Source organism: Haplochromis burtoni, unplaced genomic scaffold, assembly GCF_018398535.1.
Source record: "Haplochromis burtoni strain Fernald_Lab_line unplaced genomic scaffold, NCSU_Asbu1 Contig_78, whole genome shotgun sequence".
NCBI lineage: Eukaryota > Metazoa > Chordata > Actinopteri > Cichliformes > Cichlidae > Haplochromis > Haplochromis burtoni.
In genome coordinates, this window is record NW_024582439.1 from 559,006 (window position 1) to 584,814 (window position 25,809).

The 25,809-nt window shown below is 39.9% G+C and overlaps 1 protein-coding gene across 1 annotated transcript in view; it reads left to right on the plus strand.

Moving 5' to 3' along the window:
* The window catches only part of ak5 (adenylate kinase 5), a 101,437-nt gene that overhangs the window by 41,588 nt on the left and 34,040 nt on the right, over positions 1–25,809 (plus strand). The window contains exons 7-10 of the mRNA XM_005924551.3: positions 6,631–6,721; positions 11,879–11,952; positions 24,068–24,113; positions 25,702–25,746. Coding sequence (XP_005924613.1) covers positions 6,631–6,721; positions 11,879–11,952; positions 24,068–24,113; positions 25,702–25,746 — 256 coding nt within the window. The remainder of the gene's footprint in view (positions 1–6,630; positions 6,722–11,878; positions 11,953–24,067; positions 24,114–25,701; positions 25,747–25,809) is intronic.

Genomic DNA, 25,809 nt, shown 5'->3' on the forward strand with positions numbered 1-25,809 from the left:
AATCCAGTGGCACCAAGGCATCATACAATAAAATAATGTGAGTAATACATAAGTAAAAGAAATTGCTATACACTACCCTGCTGGAAGCAGCCATCAGAAGGCGTTAGCAATGATACTCAGGCTGTGGGGTTTAACCAATGCTTAGTTGGTACTGAGAAGCCTAAAATGAGCTTATTTTCATGTGATTGGCTGATTAGTTATTTCGGTTGGCAAGCCACTGAACACATGAACTTAATAAAGTTGTGGCGAGTGAGGACAGGGACCAGTTAAAAATGTTATTCAGTAAGTTTTAACATGCTGGATTATTGGGTACGAATCTCTCTTGAGATTCAAAATGTAAATTCTTCATCAATTTTTTGTCACTTTATGCTTGATATCTGATTTGTCCACCTAAACTGTAGCAAAAGTCAAGCATCGTTTTCAGGTTTGAACAACTCCACATACACCAGGAAGAAGGAATATACAACACTCATACAACACGTGTGAACACGAGGCAATAACAAGGCCAGGAAAAAGAACAAAGGAAGGAAAACTCCATAACTCACATTAAGAATTAAACTTCAAAATAAAGCAGGGTTAAAGTGAAAGAGGGACAATGAGTGGCTCTGGGAGACAAGGAGACAGATGTATGCTAAGAAAAGGAAAGTATGCAGTAACACACCCACACACACCCTTATTTACACAGGGTCTCCACAGCAGTCAGCTCTGCATGTTTGATTTTGGGAGATTTTTTACACCAGATGCTCTTTCTAACGCCTCCCCGAAATTATTTGTGTTTCTTCCCAAGGATCTCTTGCTTGTTAGTCAAATGTGTAAACCACTACACTATGGAGCCACTACAGCAAGGCAAAAAGACAACAAAAACAAAGGATCAGGATACTTTTGAAGCTCATAACACATATGACAAAACATTCAAACATGACTGAGCATCAGTTTCCTGAAAGGCAGCAAATGGTTATGCGTTAGAAACACCTGATCGAGTTGCAGATGATGACTACCCAATCCAGATAGTTCTGCTTCAGGTTTCTTCCTGTTACCAGGGAGTTTTTCCTTCCTTTGGTCACCAACTGCTTGCTCACAGGGGGTTATCTGTAACATGAAGCGCCGTGTTGCGGGCACGTCGCAGACCGAAAGGCAGAACTCGGGCCTTTATTGCTAGGTGTTCAAACAAGGTCAAAATAATGCACTCAACAAACACTATCTAGGGAAAATGCATGAGGGAGGATCCGATAATGAACAGATGGTGACACAGACAATGAATACAAGATAACAAGCAGAGGGGCAACAGGCGGGAACACAGGTGAGACTTACAGGGGAAAACAAGACAAGGGAAGCCCAGAGCAGAGGGAGACGCAGGACTAACAAAATTTTTAAAAAGTAGTAACTAAACATGGAATCACAGACAGACAAAACTGTGAACACAGGGGAAGCATGATAACTAAAACCAGGGAGAGAATACAAACTCACTTAAACTGAGAACTGAACCCAGACAAGTAAAACTAAGACGATCTAGAACTAGAAACACTAAACAAAGAGAGGAAGCTAAGGATTCAAGAACAAAGGACTAAACACTGAAGAACTAGGAATGGACTATGGGACTGGACCAGACATGGGAACATAAGGCAGGTGAGAAAACAAAGGGACCTGGAATACAAAATAAACTGAAACCCAGAACATTTGTTCTCCTCTTCAATAATTATCCTATCCGATGGACTCCACACTTTCTTGACTGATGAATGTAATAACCTCTGAGGCTTAATTGCTTTTGCACAGCGAAGCCTTTTGCGTGAACGCAATCATTCCACTTTAAATGTCAGATCCAATGTAAGAAGGAATAGCGTGACAAAAGAACAATCGCAGTGAGTCACTTCTCCACTCCGCTGAAAAATGACTGATTTGTCGATACAAACGCTTACGAGGACGTTAATTTCTCCATGTTTAACTGACTTAACTCCTAATTTTGTCGCCCTGCATTCTGGCACCGCTGACGTACACTTTTTACATGTGAGATGTCATTTTCCTGAACGCAGTGTTTGTGATTTTCATCTAAAACATGACATTTAGATGTTTGCGAATGAAAGTCGTTTTTATCCCCTAGCATGTCGGATGACTCAATTATCAGACATACACGCACACATACACACACAAACAACTCCACAAAAACGCCCATAATCGGAAATTGCTGTGAGGAGAGATAATTGTTTGTTGGGTCCTCGGCTGAAGCTGCCTTGTCATTCTAGGAAAACTGACCGATCTAATTACGTATTCCCTGACTGAACTCAGCTCCTGCTTCCTTCCCACATGCTGTTAGGTGCCATGCAGATATAAACAAACAAGACATCGAAATTCTCCTTCCTGAGTCTCTCTAAAGATGGGCAAAATATATTTGTTCATTTTTCTTGAAATAGAAGATTTGGAGACAAGATGGGATCACATGAAAATAGTCACACATCTATTTATAGATCCTTTCATGTCTATTTATATCAAAGCTGTCATCCAGTGATGACACTGAACTTTACATAACTTCCGAAAAGACTGTTGTGAAGTACAGGGAGAGTCTTTTGAGCTCTCGAAGAGCTTCATGTGAATTTGTTTAAACAGATTTTGCCAAATGCACAAAAGAGCTGCAGAGAGTAGATGATGCATCTGCTTTAAGATGTCTCAGAGCTTTGGCGGACTCTGATTCATCTGTTTCCTTTAATCCACCTTCTCCGAGAGAATAGATCAAGGCTGTTACTTCACCTCATATCTATAAAAGGTGCAGCTCTTTGCTTTAGTACATGAAGCTAAAACATGTTCTTACAGACATTTTTGACAACAGCTGAAGACATGATCGATAACATGATGGATGGCGAATGAAATCCCTTTAAAATCAAGCGTTTTCTAAACAACCTTGGGGGTGGATCCATTTAAAAATGCTGGATTTCCAGTTTATTGCACACTATGGAAGCTGAGATTTGGAAAATTATCCTTGAACCCTGCTTAGATGTACTTGAAGAGATGTTTCTGTTCTGGCTCTCTCTTTGATACTGTCTTGGAGCAACTGGGAAAACGTCATTTCCTCTGGGGTTAATAAAGTATTCTGATTCTGATCAGCAATTAAATTTATGAAAAAATATGCACATGCAGGTAGAATTTCAGCCCCCTTCAGAGCATATATACACAAGGACTATCTTGAGTACCTTTTTTGCATTTCTTGTATATAGACGCTTTGGATCTTCTATAGTAATAAGCGAAAAATGCTAAAGCCTCGCGATGCAGGCAGGTGGATGGGGAAGGAGTGTTACATGAAAACAAAGGCTCAAATATATCAAATAGCTGATGACTGAAGTAGAAGGAGGCGAAGGATGATGGTAGGCTTACCAAATATCTGGCTTTGACCGTGGTCCAGATGAAGAGCTGGCTTCAGAGCTGCAGTGAGCTGTTGTCACTGCTATTTTTGTTAGATGCAAATTAAAACGCTGTCTCACAGATAGCTGCAACTTTAAGAGAAAGTTGTCAGCAGTTATTGCAAAAACGTTCTTTTAAGACATTTTTGGCTTTTTGTCGAGCTTGTAAATTAAAGAGAACGAGAACCTCGAGGTAATTTTGGATGATTATTTGGCACTCAGCTTATCTCGTTGATCTGCTGATTGATCAGGTTTGACTGACGGTGGCTGTGATTATCTGCATAAAAGAATTTAATTGGAGCAGTCTCACATGCACAAAAGTGATGAATATGCCCTGGGTTGTCTTCCTCATCAGCTATCTGTTCTTGTCCAGCACCATAACTGTTTATTGTCTCATTTCTAATTATTTAAGAGCATGTTTTTTGTTTTGTTTTTTGTTTTTTTAACTACGCGGAGAGGACTAGATCAGTTTCAAAGCTGGCAGCTTTAAAAAAGAAAGCATCCTTTATTCCTTACATCTGAATAGTTGGCATCAGAGAAAGCATGTAAGCATAGCCAGAAACATTAAAAGAGCTGGTATCCAGTTGCTTTTGTCTCATTATTTAAAATCACTGATCACTTTTTGCTGTTTAAGTTTTAAAAAAAAACATTCGAACGGGCTCCATGTAATTGTAGCCCTTTGCCTGCTAGCACACTAAACAATGCTGTTTTCAAGTTTGGAGTCAAATGTCTTAAATCCCATTTTTATGTGACAAATGAGTGAGCAGCCAACCACGTAGCAAAGCTGATAGCATTATGTTGTGTTTAGGTTTGTTTTGTTGTCTGCGGACAAAAGGAAAAAGTGATTTACTGCCTGACATTCCAGTGTGGATACAGCTGTTTGGGATTTAGCAGCATTGCTGCAGTTTTGATTATTAATGGGGAGAGGTGCACACATCATTCTCATTAATCATTTTTAGCAGTTTCAGAATAAAAAAAACAGGAAGTCTAAGAAGAGTCATGTCCTCTGCTTGATGAAGAGACACTGGGATAAAGAAGATATTTACTAGCTTTAATGGGTTTAATTCAAACATTATCTGCACCCTAGTAATTTTATTTTCAATTTCCACTTTATCAGGTGCATCTATTCAGCTGTTTGTTTACGTAAATATCTAATCAGCCAATCACATGACAGCAACTCTATGATAAAGGACTGCTGAAGTTCAAACTGAGCATCAGAATATGGATGCAAAGCCATTTAGATGACTTTGACTGCAGCATGTTTATAGGTTCCAGACACGATGGTATTTTAGAAACTGCTGATGTTCTGGGATTTTCCCACATAACCATCTTTAGGGTTTACAGAAAAGGAGAAAATATCCAATGAGCAGGTGAAAATGCATTGTTGGTGCCAGAGGTCAACAGGTGAATGACCAGACTGCTTAAAGCAATGGGAAAGCAACATTAACTCAGATAACCAGTCATTAAAACCAAATTATTCAGGGGGCCACCTCTGAACACACAGCATGTGTTTGCATAGGTTCATCAAAACTGGACAAGAGAAGACTGGAAAGACATTTCCTGGTCTGATGAGTCACACTTTCTGCTACAGCATTCAGATGGTAGGATCAGACTTCGGAGTAAACACCATGAAGGCATGGATACATCCTACGTCATATCAAACGTTTTGCTGGCAGTGGTGGTATAATCTGTGGGGGACATTATCTTGGTGCACTTTGGTACCAACTGCACATCATTTAAACACCACAGCCCACCTGAGTATGGTTGCTGATAGTGTCCATCCCTTTATGACCAAAGTGAACCCATCTTCTTATGGACGCTTCCAGCAGGACAACACACCATGTCAAATCAGCTCAAAGCTCGAACTGAGCTCTTAAACATGATGATCAGTTTACTGTACTCAAGTGACATTCACAGTCACCAGATCTTAATCCAGTCTTTGGGATTGGGCTGAGCAGGAGATTTGAATCATAGATGTGCGGTTAACAAATTTGCAGCAACTGGAAGAGGGCTGTTTTTAACCATTAAAGTGTTTTAATGAAGTATCCTTGGGGTTAGTCAGTAAGGGTGCTTATGAAACAGAAGTTTTTGGGAAGTAGATAGCTGGATGAACCATGTTTGCCTGCCAGTCTGTTATTCTGTCTGATGTAAGTGTGCTGAACTGGCTCCTCCTGACTGTCAAGATAACAACAGTCACATAATTAGTCAAAAGGCCCCCAAAAAGTCAAAGCCTCTAATCTGTCCTTGAAAAATAACAGTCTCTCTGAAGAGTCCCAGGGAGCTCCTTGTAAGTATAAATGGATTAAAAACCAGCATTTGTTGGACAAATGCTGGCTTTAAAGACACTGCAGTGTAACGGCAGCCACTTTTCTGCTGTGATTCATGACATGGAGATTTCTGAGAAGGCTTTTGAATGCCACGCTCTCTGAGGAATCCTCAATCTGATCCTCTTCTGCAGGTGGACTCGCAGGGCCGGCGGGGACTCGGGGGACTCTCCCACGCAGCAGACAACAGGCACAGGCCTCTTTTTTTAGGCTGTTACCATGGTAACCACAGCAGGAAGCTAGTTGTTGGTCGTGCAGCATCCCTATCTTACATCTTGTCGTTCCACTACTTCCGCCGCTGACAGTCGTTAATGTCTTCATTGAGTTTTGAGTAACTCTGCAGAGTCAAAGACCTGAAGGCGTCGCATCACAAAACTGAGAGCAGTCATGTCTTGCGTGTTTATATTTATCTGCTTTCGCTTGCACAAAGTGGCCTTTTGCCTTTCAGCTGGTTGTCATCGGCACTGATGAGAGCAGAAGGACAGCCGAGAAGCAGATTAATGGATCGGAGGAGAAGTCTGCATCAGTCAGCTTCCAGTTCACTCACAAACCAAATTCTTCATGGTCAATTTGCAAGTACTGTATGTGCAAAGAAAGTCAGACAGCCTCTGAATAATCTGAAAGAGGCCAGCTGACACAGAAGGAAAGTTAATTAATCGAGTGCTATTAAAGCTTCCGGTGTACGCTGAATACCAAATGACCCAAGAGTGTAGCTCTGAGCATCAGAGCTGGTTTCTAATGTTTGATCTTATAATGAGGCTCGTTCTTGATGTCACAGTGGATTAACAGACGGAGTATGGCTAGAGCGTTTCAGGTTCAGGTCATAACTTGTGTGAAGCCCTACCTCAAACTTTGTGAAGAAATAAAAGAGGTTTTAGGTCATCTTCAAAGAAAGCTCAAACTTTTTTCTCTTTCAGTTGGACGCTGACCGAGACGAGGAGGAGGTCTTCTGTGACATCGGCATGACTTTGGACAATAAGCTGTTTCCCTCCAAAGAGCCTGCAGCTGGTAAGAAGAAAATTTGTTTTTGTAAAGCACTGAGACACCTCAAGGCATTTTATGGTCACACATAAAACTAGTATTATCCCTAATAAGCCTTTAAAGAAGGTAAACAGCACCAAGTAATATAAATGTAACTGCTCCTGTCTTCTCTAAATCACAAATACGTCTCTTCGGGACAGATTTCTGTCTTTACCATGATTTGTTCCTACAATCTGACACCTCAAATGAGAACAGGATTGAAAACAACCAACCTCATGAACATATCAAACTGCCAATGAGACAACTAGGATGGGCTGTGTTAGCGATCATGTAGTTTTGGCAAATAAAAGATTTATAATTAATTAAAACATGTTTATGTGTTGCAAAAAAGATGAATGCAAGAGCTAAATGCAGAATAAATCATATGTATAAAATATCCAGCTTATATAAAAACTCATGTTCTGTTCTCATTCATGCTCCCTGGAAAAAAACGTTTCAAATGGAAAATCCAAATCGTCATTTTCCTGAGATCATCACCCCGATCTTTGCTTGGTTTTGATTGATCTACTCGTGAAACAGCGTTTGCTAACTTTAATTTAAGGCTATAAAGTAATTCACAGTATAAACACGCTTAGCAGAACAACTAGTTTTAAATTACTGTTTATGTACAGTTATGGATTATAGAAAGCTAAAAGTTGACTAACAGACCAACCCTCCTCTGAATTAGTTAACGTGATTACAAAAATGCAAGCATAGGTATATTCAACTAAATAAATATATGACTATATCAAAAGGGAAACTTTTTATGAATGAAGTGAATTAGCCCTGTGATGTCCAGGGTCACACTGCCTCTGGCTTTAGGACTGCTGGGATAGATATTCCAGTCTTAATAATAAACACATGCACTCACCAAATCCTCATTATGCGTCTTCTGTTAACAAATTTGCCCGAAGACTAAAGCTAGAGATATTTCCTGTGCATTTTTATTCTATTTTATTTTGTTAAAGTATAAATTATAAAAGAAAATCTAATACATGGTTCACTCCATTTTTATCAACGCAGTTCCTCAGGAACGCCTTGAGGGAATCTTTTCATATTCGGCACAAATGTTTGACCAACAATTTCTCATCAGCTCATCTTTGAATCCAATTTCAAGAGGTCAAGAATTACCGTTCAGTGTTTTATATTGCTCAGGAACAGTGGGAGGGATTGTGACCGTGCTTTATATTTGGTCTGATAATGAATGGGTGAAACCTTGGATGGCCACCTTGATGGCCATCTGTGGAGTCCACATTTTGGATTTTACAATTACTTTGCAGCAACACTGAACACTTAAGACAGTGTCGATGCCTGCAACTCTGTCAATCAACTTTAACTACTCATGTGAACAAAAACTAGTAACTGTGTGTGGCAGAGAGACAAATGTGAGGCTGTATAATGAAGAGGAAGGCGATGTTTACAGTAATAGATTTTTAATGATGATGAAAAGGCTGCAGTTGACTCAAACTCCATCATACCTACAGTCCCTCTAAAAAACACCCTCAGGCCAAACGTACATGTGCACAGTGCACAAATGCTTCTCCAAAATAGTCCACCTTCATAAGAAGGAAAAAAAGTGAAAACCAGAAACATCACCCACCAGCTGCCTGCTTACCACACAGGTCGGCATAGCAACCAGTGAAGCAGGGTTATCCGTGCTTTGTGAGAAACACAGAATCAACAAGGTTAGACTCAGCCTGAGCACTCAGACAGTTACAGGTTATATATTATGTAAAACCTGACGATGTACTGTCAGAGACGCTTTCCCGTCGGGACACACGTCATGTTTGAGTGAAAGGTACAGTGTGATCAGTCAGTGCCCTGCAGGTGATTCTCCACCGATTTCATAAGTGATAAACAACAAGTTTTGGTTAAAATAAAAATATTACCATTGGCACAGGATTGATCTGGCAAAAAGTATCTGGTTTTGTTTGCAGAGCTCTTATCAAATTTACACCTACGCTTTATTAACATAAAATGTGCCCACACAACACATTGTTTTTTTGTAGAGCAAAGTTTGCATAAATCTACTGAATCGTGTTTTGGTAAACTGGTTGGTAAATGTGCTAATAGTGGTTCCGTTACTTTTTGTATGCAACAAGACTGAAAATGTTTACTGAAGCTAAAAGCTGATGATTCCTCGATCCAGAAATATAAATAGATCCATATTAGTTTGTGACATCTTCTTGAGAATATCAAGAAAAAAGCAAAATAGTTGAAAGCATCCGATAAATAAAGCACTGGAAATACTGGAGTGGAAGTGTGTGATGGGAGACTCTGGGTCGTAGAGAGGGTTGTATGCTACAGGGATTACAAAGCCTTCTGAGAACATCTTGTGTCCGTGGGACTTTATAAATATAACTGACTAGGAAATCTGCTAGCTTAACGCCTGTGATTCATCATATCATGTTACATAGCTCAGACACAGCTGTGCCACAGCAGGAAGCAGAGTAGGGATTCAAGGGACAGATTATAAGCACTGGCTATTTGACAACCAATCAAACTGCCAGTTTTCCTGGATATTTGCCTGCAGTGAGGAATTGAAGTCAAATTGATCCTCAGACCACCCATATGCCCGCTTTCCATCACAATCTGTACATTGAGTGATAAAGGCCAATCAGTTAATATGACTGAGGAAGGCCAACATTCCCACAATCCTTCACATCAAAATTGCCTCTTGCAACTTGACAGCTGCCTGACACACTTCTGCTGATCCTCACAGCACACTTGAGAGCAGTCTGCTTCACAGCACAACTTAAAAATAACAGAAATAGGGGGGAAACTGTACCTCACACTACTTGAGCGATACAAATCGTGCAGAATCTTCAAAAATGGTTGCTCCAAATGATTTTTGCAGGAATCGGATCTTTATTAAGTAAAAATATTATACTACCAGTAGACTCTCACAAAGATTGCATATGTACGATAATTAATGTGCCCTTTCAGATGCATTTATATGTGTGTACATGACAGAGACTCCCAGTAGGTGTTAACCCAGGAATCAAAAGAAAAAGCAAGAGGAGTGCATGCATTGTGAAAGATTTATTTTTGTAACACGCTTAAGAAGAAAAAAGAGATCTCCGGGTCACGTGGGTGTGCATTTTCGCTTCAACTTTACTGTTTCGTGGATCAGCGGATGCCTTTAATCTGCACCAATCTGCTGATGTAGAAGAAGATGCGGGAGACAAAACGATCAAGTGAAAGCTAAAAATAAATAGGCTGAAGTTAAGGTCACATCTAAAGATTGCTGCTCAGTCCATCTGCTGCTCCTAGTACCAGAGGAGGAGAGGGGAGGCCGCTGCTGTCCCGCAGCCTCACCTCCTACGTGATTATTACGGAAGAAAAATGTCCTCTCCAGTGGATATTAAGCATACTCTCTATTCTACTGCAGATGTATGCATGCCAGACTCAAGTGCTGCTGACAAGTGTGGCCTCTACCTCCTGCACGTCACTGGTTCCATCACAGCAAAACAAAACCCTCCACACAGTCATACCTCAGCCGCTCCCTTTGCAGGGGCAAAATGCACTCTGACATGTTGCCGGCTCTTAGATTGTGAACTGTTTATCATAATGCATCTAAGAAATTCTCGTCTCCCTCAAATCCACTTGACGGTCTGAAGCTGTATCATCACACAATCTAACTCTGTTCTCTAATCAGCAGGCACTGAAAAAAAAACCTGTTGAGGGGAAGTGTTGTTCACAGCCCATTTCCACTGTGGAAGGGGATGACGTTGCCATGTGTTTGAATTTATCACTGCATCTTCTCCTGTCTGCTTTCTGACAGCAGGAACTTCAGGCTCTGTTCAGGTTTAGGTGTTTATGATAGCAAAATTAACTTAGATGTATGCTGTTATGTTACATGCAAAATGCAGACGTGCACATGTCCTCTGCAAAATGAAAGTGGCTTGTGATTGTGCAATCTGTGTGTAATATATGTAAAATCTACACATGTCAAACAAAAGAGGAAAGTTTGTACTTTTCTGTGTTTGCAGTACTGGAAGTATTGAGACATTTTACGTAGTGTCTGTTATGTTTGTGGACCTTATATTGTGAGTCTTGTCACTATTTCTGCTGGACCTGTAAATGACCAAATCTGAAAAAGAGTTGGTAAAGAGGATGTAATCAGCCAATGCTCACAAGCTTGGTTAGCAAGCAGCATCTAAAAACTGTACAAGGACAATGCACTGATACAGACATCTGCTAATCATGCTAAATACCATACAAATAAACAGAAACACAGCCTTCTTTGAACTAAATATTATTTAAGTCACTGAATCAATTTACAGAGGTGAGGCTAAGCAGACACCTTCCTCTGTGTGCAAATGCGTCAAACCTGGCATGACCGTAAACCTCAGCCTTAACAAAATCCAAACGCATGGAAGCATTTATTGATAAAGTTTTGCATTTTAATGTGCGAGTATATAGGAACTGATTCACTTTTGAAGACAGGCCTGAATCATAATTCGAGGATCTTCAGTTTCTGGCACTTTTTCATTGGTTTTACTTTTCAGCTTTTGATGTCAGCTCTTGTGTGCACACCAGTATTGGATGTGGGTTGTACAGTGAAGCTTCTGTAGATCTGGCTTGTTCCTGCACATAGGATGCTTTTATAGGAAAAACTTCTAGGAAGTTTGAAATGGCATGAATGCCCATCTTAGGGAAGATGCTGGTGTTGCGTGGCGCTTCCTCTGATGGAGGGGGGGTTTTTTTCCTGTTGAAAACTTAAAATTGCACAGAAATAGCAGTGAAAGGTAGTAGATAGAGCAAAAATGATGCAAATTAGACCTCGTTTATACAAAGATTAATATTTAATTTCTTTTTTCTTTTTGCCAGTTTTAAGATATTTAAGATTTCCCAGCAAAATCTTGCATCCAATGGTTTTCATGTAGTAAAGTGAGTAAAGTACATTAGACTGTATTCCCTCCTGATAATGCCAATAGTGGAGGGAATTTGCTGAGCATCAAGACTCGGATTAGTAATTTTAAACCTAAAAAGTAATGAAAATAATATAAAATAAAAAATACATTTTACATGGAGATATGTTAATCACTGTTTGGCTCAGCCTCAAAATCTAATGCACAGTGACATAAATAACAAGAAACCAAATGACGTTTTTAAGATTGTTGTGGATTTTTCTGTCTGCAGGTCCCAGTGAGCTGGATCTCAGTCTTCTTGGTGAAACAAGCAGTCTGGCAGATGTTGCCTGTAAGGATGATGAGGTAAGATCGCAACAATGAAAACTATCTGTTTGACTTTTTTTCTGGTGGGATTTAAAAGCTTCAACAATAACTACGTTTTCTGCTCCACTGGGTTTTGCAGAAGTTTAAAAAAAAACAACAACTTTTCACATGAATAATATAAAATATGTAAAATACTAAATTACAGAATCAAATTACATTTTCAGAAATGGCAAACAGTAAACCCATCATCTGAAACGCTGAATGACTGAGCGCTGAAAAAGCCTCAAGATGGTGAATATTGTTGTGTAATGCTTGGCTGCCATTCAGACGAGCTTCATTCCTCCACACTCTCCTGCAGTCAGTAAAGTGTAACCCTGACCTCCATCTCATTTCCCGCCTCCAAATGTCTGGAAACAAATTGCCTGTCTCTCTCGGTCGGTTCGCCTTTCTTTGACTTCATTCTTCCAACTTTTTTCTCCCTTTGAAGTGTTTATGGAGGTTGTTTATTGTTGTGTAAGTTTTCCAACCAGGCAGCGTTTTCTGGGTATAGACACTCTCTCAGCAGCACACCTCTTCACGTTTATTCAGTCCATTGAATTCACACTTGGGAGCTGCTCCTGACTGACTCCATTTCTTGTTGGCTGCTCAGCTGTGTTGGATTTGGGAGTATTTTTCTCTGCAGTAATTCACTCATAGTGGGATGAAAGGCTTTTTCAGTCTCCCCCCTCCCTCTCTTCTTCTCCTGTTTAATAAGATAAACAGGAGAAGAAACAACAATTTCTCATCAGACTTTAAAACTTTACGTTTTAAAGTCTGTTTTTATTCACGCCTTTTGTATTTTTCTTCAGGAGCATCAGTAAAGTTGGTGTAAAGATTCATCAGCAGGGGGATTTAAATCCTGGGGTTGCTTGAACAGGAACAAAGTATTTTTAAATGGAAAGCACCACCTACAGCTTTTACTTTTGTTACTTGTTACTATTGGCTACACCACCTTTCAGTTTCACCTAACGAGAACAGCAACTTTTTGACCACATTTGTGTTACATATTTGCCTCCTACTCTATTGACTTTACTTCATTTCATGTTGATAGCTCTTTAATTTCCCTCAGAGTGAAAGCTGAAGCCAAAATAAAATTGAGTTGTTGCTGTTTTTTTCGGTTTGTCACACTGTCATCATTCTCTTTTGTAATGCGCTGCTACTTTTCTCAAGTTCTACATCTCTTATTGGTACTTCTGCTCTACACATCTAGCAATCACCCAAATACAAATGTGCACTCCACCGATGTTCTTCATTCGACTGGATACCCAAACAACATCGCTGTAATCTAACAAAGCTTGACAGGATCTTTCAGGATGAATGGGGCAAAGTGTCTGAATCCAGACAGGCTTGTGGAGATTTCACCTAGCCCACAGTCCTGATGGATCAGCTGATACAGCTGATAATCTCAGTGCTGGCCCAAATTGCTTGATGGCCCAGTTTATACCCTTCTAAACATCCAATTGCAAAATATATTGAGTGCAATATTTAAGTCACTTTAGCTGTTTAAGTTGCTCCTGTTCCTACTATCAGCTTTGCATAGAAGCAACTCAACTCAACTCAACTATCTGCTTTAAGCTGATAGGAATGCAATAGTAACTCAAATAATCAGCTATTACAACCATATGCAGAAGAGCATCGTTGACGCAGATAGGCTACAAGAGCAGAAGACCACACTGGTCTCATGAGTCTCGATTTCTACTCTGACATTTAGAAGGTAAGATCAGAATATGGTACAAACATCCATCTAAGTTGGTGGCAGTGGTGTAAGCGTGTCAGGGATAATTTTTTTTGGCACACCTTGGATCCCTTAGTATCAGCTGACCATTGTTTAAATGCCAAAGCCTACCTGAGTATTGTTTTTGATTGGTGAGTGTTTATGATGGGAGAACACTTTATGTCAACTATAATGGTCTTGACTGAACTGAAAGAAACAACAAATTGTAAGGGGGTACAAGGGACGAAACACTCAAAGCCAAGAATAAGCAAAGAAAATGGTGCATCCCTAAGAAACATCAAACACTGGAGCTACAAAAAGGGCTGGTGTCTAAGAGACATCCATTTATCAGCTTTCTGAGATGGACCTAGTACATTGTCCTAAAGTTCTTCTCAGCCAGACACACAGTGTCTATACAGTTAAAATTATTGATATCCTCATTATCAGCCTCATAAACAGAATTACTCTCACAGCTGGTTCTCTGAGACCTGAGAGCCAGAATACTGCTGAGTGTCTCCAGAGCTTCATGGCCAGCTGCAATTTCCTAATAAAACAATCTTTGTCGTGACGGACAAAAGTGAACTTCATGTGAGGATGGTCGATAATTATTGACTGATGTCACGTAGTCGCTTCGAGACCAATGATAAAGTCCGCTCAGCGAGGGAACCGTAAAACGGACATTGCTGCCGGCTCATTGAAGTCAGTGATTCTCCCATTTAACCCTTCCTGTGTGGAGCGGTGACACAGTTCTGGCTCTGCAGTCGAAAGGCACCGTGCCACCTTGTCAGCCCATATTTGTGCCCCCAAATATGAAAAGGAGAAAGACTTTGTTAGAGTGTGGACGAAGGAAGGTTGCAGACGAGGGAGACATCGAGACAGAGTGGCTATTTTTGGTCTCTGGTGTCAAATGTCTTGGACGCTTCCTCCAATTATTTCTGACTATCTCTAATTTATTCATGATGGAGGGACACCTACTGTACAGGTATATTTTCTAAGGTACTAATTTTTGGTTTGAGGTTCTTAATCCCTCTTGGTTACTGGCACATCTAAATAATATAAATATTATTTCTATCATTTTTAGGAGAAATAACAACAGAAAAACAAAAAGCAAACAGCAAAATGAGAAGGGAAGAAGGGGTTATAGTGGGACATCTTTGTGCTTCATCACAGTAACCTTTGTATTAGATGTGTCTCTGTAGACTACTAGCCATGGTTGTGCTTTGAGTGATATGGATTAGTAGTTACCCTGGTAAACAGTAATAAGTAATGCTATACTTTTAATTACATCGTAATTAAAAGTACGTAATGCAACTTATTAAATGTGATTACTTTTATATCAAACTATTTAAACTGGTGAAAAATGCAGAGAAATCCTCTAACTGCTGTGAATGTTTCCTTTTGTCATATTCTGCTGTGGCAGGATGCACGAGACAGGCATGAAACTCAAAGCAAGCCTTTAATCCTGTTAATCTAGAAAATAAACAAAAATGCAAAAAAATCAAAGAAACAAAGCCAGGGAATCCAAATACCAGAAATTACAAGGAATTAAACTTTGCACAGAGTTGGGAGACGCACAACTGTAGGGACAACACAACAAAGGACAACAGAAGACTGAGATAATACATACAAGAGGTAATGAGGGCAGAGGAAACAGGTGGGGAACACAACTGAAGACAAATGACATAATGCAGGGAGGAAATTAATCTCAACACGACACACAGAACAGCTACCAAAATAAAATAAGGAAGACACAACTAAACATGGAAAAGAGATTAACTTTACACAGGGAGGACAGCAGAAAGAGACCATCTGTACAGAAATGTTAGAGCAATTTTTTTCTATTTCAAAACAACAACAGCAAAAATTCCCAGCACTGAAATATTTTCCTATCTATTAGAGCTGCTTTTCACCTTAGAGTGGTCGGACAGACAAAGGCATGGCAACGGCGTGGTTGCTTAGATAAAATGTGCATTGTTTTAATTGATAGGTGAGAGGTGGTGCACACACTGCTAAACCATGTTGTATGCAAAGCAGTCCCAAACTCTGAGTGTTGCACATTTGTTTACAGTGGATATAACGAACGGCTGAGGCCTGGAAACGGCCTCAGCCGGTGCATCCAGACAGATCAGCTGCAGATAACATCCTAGCTAGTGACTGTACTGCCACAGCTCGACCTTATGTAATGGGTTGTAATGAGCAATAACTGCATCATCTAAGGTCTCGCATCATCTTTCTTTTCTGTAGTATCTGCACAGCATAACCCTGAACTTGCAGAGAGACACACAGCATCTGCTCACATGAATCGGAGGAGAATGCAAGTATTTCAGAAAAGAATTTCCTTTCAGGGGATTTTTAGAAATGTAGTCAGTGACATTAAATGGGTACTGTCCAGAAAAAGAACATTTTTTGATCGTAACATGTTGGAAAATCTGCTTTGAAAAGTTTGAAGCTTACAGCCGGACGAAGTCAGCTTGGAGGAAACAGTTACAGTTTCAAGAGCCAAAAAATGAAAACACAAAACATTTCAACTTACTCAGCAGCCTTAACCACAAAGTCTCCACTGTTCATCTGCATATTTGCTATGTTGCAAACACAGCTATCTCCAGGTTAGAGATGTCTTGACAGACTTTCATATTTAGCAATTTATTGATTTTTTCCTATCTATTATAGTTTTAGCTGATAAAGGCCAAAAACATTTAAAAGAATAGACTTGACATGCACAAATATGGAATATCGTGTACTGAAGCAACATGGTTCATTATACAATAGGACCCGCTTTTTAAATTGGTAAACTCTTGCAGACGTGTGCATCGTTACAACGATCAAAACTTTTCAGCTTGTTGCAAATGAGAAAAGTTTGACAAGAGCACTACTAATTTAAAAAGAGCATTGGATGTTTTTTTCACCTCAGTTGTTAATTACACAACAAAAGTAACAAGAACACTTCTAACATGATCTAACGGAGCTCGATCCCTGCAGGGAACTAGAGGAGATTACTGCGGTGACTGTTGGTTTCTTTAAAGGTGAAATGTGTGTAATGGCGTCTTTTGCTTTCATCAATATTATGCGCAGGACAATCATTCCTCAGTCGATGTGATCATATCTGTTAATCAACATGACAGTTCAGTATTGTGGTCCTGTGGTTTGAAAAGCTGAGATGACAGCCACAGTTTAATTAGATTATACAGATGACTCATGAAGAGAGTCTCATGTGAGGGAATTGGTTTTAGAAATGAAGATGGATGGAGAGGCATCCTCCGCTGCTGCTAACAAAGTCATCATCCTGTTTCATCTGAGGGATTTTGAGCCCCACTGGTGGGGTCGCATCTAGACGTGATGATGTCAGCCCGGATGCCACTTTGGAAGCGGCAGAGCAGGCTGTACTGGGTCAATAAACATCGGCGGTAAACTCCAGCTTCCAGTCAGGAGTTTCCAGTGTTCTCCTCAACACAGCGGTTTGCTGCGGAGGCAACATTAAGAATGGGGATGGTATGTGAATAGATAGGCTGTTAAGAGAGCAGGCACCATGGTGGGCATGGAATTTGCACAAATTTGCAATAAACCGTTGTCCATCACAGGCAACAACCAGCATCCCCAGCACGGTGTATCATTAACAGACTGCAGCTGCTGTCCTGCACCACTGAGATACTGAGGAGATCTTTTGTCCTCTGGACCATATAGCCCACATCACAGAAGGGGAAAGGAGACAGAGACAATGACTTGTTGCCATGACTCTCTACAAACCAGCACCAAGTCTCTTGATGCTGGTTGCAGTAGCAATTTTTTCTTAATCTGGTTTTGTGTAAAATCTTATGACAGTTTCTATATAGATATTGCTCCATAGAGGAACATTTCTCTATCTGTATGATCTATATCTATCCAGATGATGATCTATATGATTGCTTCTTGTACTATTTGTCTGTATGGTAGCAACCCTTCAGACTACCTGCACCTTAACTTACCTCACCTAGTAAGCATTGCACACATCCTCTAACAGGGACAGGTCTTGTTAGTGATAAACTTAGACTGTCACTTCAATATTGTAGTTTCTCACTTTTTTGTTTGGTTTCATCCATCTACCTACCTACGTATCTATCCATCTATCTGCATGTCTGTCTGCCATCATGTAAAAAAAGAGTACCCCATAATTCAGTTGCTTGTTGCTCCACCTTTAGTATCATTAACTCAAAGTAATCATTTCCTGTATAACTATCAGTTTCTCACATGGTTGTGGAAGAGTGTTGACCCACTCTTCTTTACAATGTTGCTTCAGTTTGTTGAGGTTTGAGAGCATTTATTTATGCACAGCTCTATTGCTTGAAAACATTTTTATCTCCATGGTGGAGGCCATAAACTCTTTCATGACTCCAACTCCCGCTATATGCTTCACCATTTCAGTTAACTGGACCAAACCTTATTTTTGCTGTGTTTGGAATCATTGTCCTGTTGCACTTTCCCTAAACTTTAGCCAGGCTTTATCTGTCAGACAGATGGCTCAGAATGCTCTGACTCTAGAATACTTTGGTATACAGAAGAGTTCATGGTGGACTCAGTGACTCCAAGGTGCACAAAATAAGCCCAAATCATCATCCCTTCACAACCTTGCTGGACAGTTAGTATTACGTATTTGCCGTTATGCTTTGTTTAGTTATCTTCACAAATAGAATGTTCCATCCGGAGGGCATTGTTCCAGAGGTCTTGTGGTTTGTTTGGTGGTTTGTACAAAGTTTGTGCAACTTTGTGAACCTAAGCCATGCTTCCATGTTCATTTTAGAAAAGAGAGGCCTTCTCCTTGAAACTCTTCCAAACAAGCCATAATTGTTCAGTTTTTTTTTTCCAAAGTATTCTCGAGCATTGCACAGTCTGACCAAACCGCTTTCACAGAGCTGCTCACACAGGCTGGCAATTTGGTTAGCAGCACCCAGTTGCTTCTTATACTCTTCTTATACCCTGTGGAATCAGCAATGCCGTACTGTGAAAACTTTATTACATGACTGTATCTATTCATTTCTTAACTTTCCACGTGTGGCATCAATAGATCAAAATATAAATTTGTCCCCGACTTTGTTTCATGACCAAATCTCATGACCAGCCTCTGCTGTACTTTGTCATGACATAAAGTAGGGCTGTGCGATATGACCAAAATCTCATATCCCGATATAAGAATTCTATCATCCCGATAACGATATAAATCACAAAAATGTAACATTTTCTGTAAATTCTGTGAATCTCGGGCAGCTCGACTTGCGGGAAGTGTTTCCAGCTGGAGTCGAGTGTTTTAACCGATGCATGAAACGAGACATTTTTAGACATAAGTTGTAAAGGCCGCCGTTTTCTTTGTGAGTATTTATTACACGGCGTGCTGCGGGGAAAAGCCTGTTCTAACGTTTGAGTCTAAGGTTTATTTTTTAGCACCTGGCGGCTCTTTTTTGCTTCTCATCCGTAAATAATCTGCTCTTTCACGTGACTCATTTTTCTTTCAAAAGTCTCAACAGGATCTTGAGCTTTATTGTGAAAGGTTTGTGTGGAATATAAACAAGCGGACACGCGATGGTGTTACCGTGGTTGTTGCTAACGACAACGCATAAAAACAGGCGCTTGTCCGTCCGTAGCGTGGTTATATTAAATATAAGAGAAAGAGAGAACTTTAAGAAATTAATATAGCCACTACAGTGACCATCAAAACGATGAAAAAAATATTGCCGTAAACAGTTTATTTTGCGACACCACGAAACAAACGATAGCGTAAAATGAAACCATAGATGTTTTTATATCGTCATCCAATATATATCGTTATATCGAACAGCCCTAGCGTAAAGTATAATTTACAGACATATTTTATGTACAAATTATAAAAGGTTGTTGCTGAGGGACACCATGAATTTTCCATACGTCCCACACTCAGATGGATGTTTTATATTAGTTTTTGCCTCATTTATAGTTATCTAAGAAAAAGCCAGATGCCTTTCCAACATCGGTTGACAGTGATATTTGGTAGTGCACAGTGAAGATTCTCATAGAGCTGCTCATACAGACACAAGCTTTAGGTTTTGAGATGTTTGTGTAGGAGTATGTGTTTGTGACATCTAGCAATAACATACAGTCTTCACATCATGAGAATTTTAAAAAAAATGTTGTCTTGTTGTTGTTGGTGGATTTTACAGCGGCTCGTGTGTGGTTACCTGCATGTTTCATCTCTGTCACGTGGACTCAATGCTCGCTGTGCATGTGTTTCTCTCTGAGTCATCAGACCAGTTGGTGTACCCACATGCCAAGCTGGCTTGTCGTTGGCACCCAGCACTCCCCCACACTGACGGCATTTATTTAACACGAACAGTGCTCTCCTTCACTTTACGTCACATCTCTGCTCTTCTCCAATTTCAGCTTCACATTGACCTCGCCGCAAAAAGCCAAACGTATAAATCATAACCAGGCGACAGAGCAATGTGAAGTCAAGAACCAGTAATAGATGGAAACATAAAGAGAAGTCATCCTTCCTTTAGTCAACAGTCTGCAGTTGATGTTTAGCTGCTTTCTGATGTGTTTCCTGGCAGGCAGCCCGATCTCTCTACGACTCTCCGCACTGCAAACTGCTCCATAAAACACAAGAACAACTCATCTTACTTTACTTCTCTAAGAACTGAACAATACAGTATGTTTCACATGAAATCCAGGTAACAACTGAGACTTTAGCAGTTCACCTTAGGTGTAAGAAATGAAAGAAAGCTTTGCTGTTAATAACCAAACCAAATAATGTTTTCATAGACTGAAAAAAGCTTGTTGTGTTCTAATAAACACCAAGTTATAAAGAATTAAATATAAAGAAGTTAAAGTTAAATCAAATTGACTAACGTGTATTTATCCAAAAGGCACAATTTTGTATGTATAACATGCAACTATTTTAGCTTTTATCAGTACTTTAAAATCATTGCTGAAAAATACAGGTCTGGTTTAGGTTTAAAACCAATCTGCTGGGTTTAGGAAAAAAATCACGGTTTCAGTTAAAATTACTAATTTGATAATGTGTGGATGCTTTCGTCACACTGCCAAAGTTAGAGAATGATTTACACAATTTTAAATGCAAAAACACTGATTGCTGTTTAGACACAGAAAACAAGCAGCATCCACCCTCACTGTGTTCTTATTTGGATTTGTGGCTCTAACTAAAGGTGTGTGCTAAAGGCGTATGGTTACTAAAGGTCATTTGTTTGAAAGGACAGTCTCTAATTACATCTGACTGACTTATAAACCACTCGTATTTTTGTGTTGTAGGATGATGATCTCATGCAGATATTTGAACCTGTGTGTTTGATTACGGTTCAGTAACATTTTTGACTAAGGATCTGTGATACACCTGTTAGACAAGTTGCTGGCTAACAGAGAGTTCACACAGTATTTAGGTTCACTTTCAATGTTTTTCTCTCAAATGTGAGGTTGGAGGCTCAGTTTTCTCACATGCCTTTTGGTGGGAACTGAAGAAAAGTATGGAGGTGATTAAGCATATAATGTATTGTTTAGACTAGAGACAATTGTCTTTTTTTTAAATGTGTTGAGTCAAGACTTGAATAGTTTCTACTGCCAACAAAACACTAGTGAGGAGCTCATGTTTGTTTTTTTCTTTACACTCCTACAAGCAGGTGCTTGACTGACTTACAGTTTTCTGTGTCCTTTTGAAATTATTCATTTGAATTTCTTCATCTCAACCTGTAGTAATTGCTGATAATATTTAATGAACTAATGAACATTTATTTAAATAGCACTTTTCACATACATAAAAATCACAAAGGGCTGAACAACAGTTACAAAACAATATCAAAAGTGACCCATGTTAAAACAGAGTAAAAATAATTAAAAACATAGATAAAAAAAAAAAAGAATGCAAGCAGAAGGAAAAGGGTTTTTTTAAGACTCCAAAGACTCAGCTGATCCGAGCTGGAATGGTAGACTGATCTGGTGCTAGGCTCTTCCTTAGCTTTAGTCTTATACAAGGGATAACCAAAAGACCTTAGACAGTGGGCAACAGTGCGTTTCACAAGAAGCTGAGATAAGTAGTCCGGAGCATGTCCATTTACTGCTCTGCATGATGCAAGTGTGAGAATTTAACAATGAATTCCAAAATCAACTGGGAGCCAATGTAAAGAGAATAAAATCAGTCTTATGCAAGCTTGCTTGCTGAAGTGTGTAGGAGTCTGGCACCAGCATTTTGTATCGCTTAGAAGTGTGACAGAGATGATTTGTCTAAGCCAGTATAAAAGGCATTACAATAACTCAGGTGTAATCATACTAACGCATGAGCATTTTTCTCTAGTTCAGAGGAGAAGACTACAGCTCACAACTGAAAATGGCCTCAGTTTTGTCACAGTTTAAAACAAGGCAATTATTGGAGAGCCAATCACTAATCCGGGATGAACAATCAGGGTGGACAGTCTATCCAGCTGGTGGGACATGACCAGCTGAATGTCATCAGCATGGAAATGATAAGAAATGCCAGAAAAAGACTGAATGATGAAAGAGAACAACAGGGGACCCAGGAATGAACCTTGTGGAACCCAAAGGTTAAACAAGCAGTGTAGCAGGAGAAGTTTCTCACCCTAGAAGAAGAAGTCCTTTCAGATAAATAGGAGGAAAATCAGTCTAGTGCTGATCCAGCCAAAACTTTTAGCCTATTAAGTAAAATATTGTGGTCAACGGTATCAAAGGCCGCACTGAGGTCAAGCAAAATGAGCACAGAACAATTTCCTGCATCAGATCCCATTACAAGATGATCACAGAGACTGAAAAGAGCAGTTTCAGTGGAGTGTCAGCCCCTCAAACAGTCCCAAAATAATGACTCAGACTGTATGTATGAATAATGACCTCAGTGTATCTCCATTCCTTATACTTTCAAATTAATGTCTAAAAGGGTCCCTGCTCTTATACCAGAAGTATCACACCTGCGATACTGTCACCTGTGTTCGAGTATTCATTTTATCCATTTTTCTCATCACCTATTCAGGTCTTAATGTTCCTGTCTGCTTCTGCCTTCATCGGACTGTTAAATCATAAGAATTAAACACATTATAATGGTAGCACTTGAGTAATTAGTAGGTAATGCATGCCAGAGTGATCCAGATGGCTGAAGCTGAGGAGCATAGTAATGAAAAGGAAAATCTGCACAAATGACACTTGGGATTTTTTTTTATTTTAGTTTATTATTTTTAACAGGCTGAAGCAGTTTACATCCACTTAAAGTGACAAAGTTTTTTAGCCAGCTTTAGAGCTCAATTTGCCGTGAGGTCATTCCTCTGCCATCACAGTTTACTGAGAGACATTTCCTCAAGGCTAGCACCATGTGATTGCTCTGTAGGGACACTCAGCCCAATCTCTTTTTCAAATACATATATTATCTCTTCTAGAAGATGGTTTACAGTCTGTCTGAGCTACAGTGTTGCAAATCAAATATGTTTATACCCAATCTGAACAGCCAATACAACATCCTGGGTACCTGTTTAAAATAGGGGAAAACAGTCTATACTTTCAGGCAGCATCTCTATGTTGTTGCTCATGAACAGCGCCAATAGTTGTACAACAAAAAAAAAAAAGGGAAAGCACAAACCTTGAGACCTCGCTCTCCCTCACAGTGCTTTCAATCATGCCACAAAATTGGTGTTAACATCAGGTTGTCAGTTTCAGGAAGTTGCTGAACAGTCAAACACAGACACCCCTAATAGGACATCAGAAATATGTCGAGGTAGGAGTGATTTCCAGAATCACCATCTGACAAGCAGTTCACACAAAGAAGAAGAAGAAGAAGCCTTTTTCTGTGTTCTTTTGTCGAATGCTGTGGGCATGACCAGCGGTATATGGACAACCTGTGTTTTTGGCCTTGCTTCTACAGGATTCAATCTTTCAGCATGACAATTCCCTTGTGTACAAACCTGGAGCTATTAACAAGTTGTTTTTGAGCATGATGTCTGGCCTTCACGCAGCCCTCACCTCAGACTAACCCATTACCTTTGAGGTGAACTACCAGAGAAACTTTGGCAGCCAATATCGCACCAATTCTCCTGCGGTTGATCGAAAGTAACCTCGTGCAGGCAGGGCCGAAAACCTGAAACCAGAAGTCTGGATGATTGTAGTAGCTTGTTTAATGCTATCCAAGGCTCACAGCTGTGGACATTCACTATCCTCTTTCAAATGTGCTTATTAAAACTCATTATTTGATGGAATTTTCTAAACTACTTCTCACCTTCTTAGATTGTTTTTGAAAGTAGCTATTACTATTAATTATGGGTGTATCTGTTTATAAACAAATACACTGGGGCATATGTGGAGCTGCACAAACACAGTATTTGAAAGATATTTTGGAAAAATATGAACATAAATAAAACCTAAAGACCTTTATTTCTCACTTTCTTCCAGGTTGAAGAGGAGGAAGAAATCGGATACGCCGAAGGAAACACAGAAAGTGAGTTGAGGAAATAACTGCTATTTGATTTTCAGTTTAAAAAGGAGCAAAGTAACACTCTTCCTACTTTTCCACCATAGTCCCTTTTGCCTGCAGTCGACTCAGTCTAGCATTTCATCACAAAATGTTTCATCTCAGTAAATGCCAAGTGTCATGTAACCATTTTTCACCACAATGAACCGCTCCCTGCAGCCGTGTGTGTGTGTGTGTGTGTGTATGTATGTGTGTGTCAGCACTGTTCTGCATCAACAGTATTGATTGTGTAATACGAGGGGATGCTCGTCTGTTGATTCACTGTCGCCACTTAGACCTGATGTTTATCTCATTATCCAACAGTACAAACTATTTTCATTATTATGTTACTGGTATGATTCTTGCTACCAACCCAGCCATGGGGAAACCGTGCGCCAGTGTACTCATGATAAATGAGGAGGGTTGCGTCAGGATGGGAATCTTTGCCAAATCAAGCATGCAGCTCATCAGGAATGTGACTTCTGTAACGGATCATTCGGGCACTGGGTTAAGGACGACCACCCCCTGTGCTGTTTTCAAACAGGGTGGAACTGCTGGCCAAAGGCAAAGGGGGGGCCTTTTCAGATACAGCAAGAGGAAAGGACAGGAAGGAATAAGAGGAGGTTGAGAATAGGAACTTTATATTCAGTGACTGATGTAGTACATGGAGACATGCAGAGGGTTAGTGAGAGAAGAAGATGCTAGGGGCAGGATGGAGGCAGATGATCCCCTGTGCCAAATGAAAGAAGAAGATTTTTGCTACAACTTGATATTTTCTATTTGGATTTAACAGTTTTTTCCAGTGATTCCACAAGAGTTATAACTATTAGTGAGCTGTGCCTCCACGGAGCACGGATTTACCAGGATGATGTCATTGCAATTGCCAAATTCATAAAGTTGATCAACTGTGCAAAAGCAGTGTGTCTGAGCACACCTGTATTTACTGCGTGATAAAGTTAGAAGGTTACAGCTTCTGTTTCATGTAAACAAACTGCCGCTGTTTACAAAATGTTTTTCCTCGGAAAACTAAACAGGAAATATTAAAACGCAGAAGTCAAATGCTTATCGCTTTAGCTCTGTGCACAAGTATTGCTCACAAAACCTTTCCTACTTAGCATCCGGGGTAATGCATGGGGAAACTGCAAATATATGCTTAATTAAAATTCTGTGGTAGGGTGTAACAACAGAACACACACCATCAGCCAATCACAAAAGGAGGAAAAACACAGGAGACGAATCGGCCACACACAAAGGGAGTCTCACCCCTATTGCACATGCTCGATTCCTCTCCTCGTGAATTAGTCCCCTTAGGGGATGAACAGACAACAGGAGGGAGATGTCGTCAGCTAAATAAACTGTGCCATTACATGTTTTGTTATTACTGCGGCTGTATTGCATGTTTTATATTTATGGACACTTTTAATTAAGCCTAAAAAAAAAGGTTTGTTGAGGTTTACTTGTGATGATCAAGGTCAGGTTAGGAGTACAGAAAATGGGCCTTAGAGACAGAAGTACAAGTATATGGGTGTGTGGTTCTGAACCACATGTTAAACTGTGATTTTCTTCCCTCTGACAGGTTATTCTACAGAACAGAAGAAACCAAAGGTTATCTTCATGATGGGTAAGAGCTGACAACATGGGCACGCACGGTGATAGTGAGCAGCTGCTGATTGCTCATCAAGCT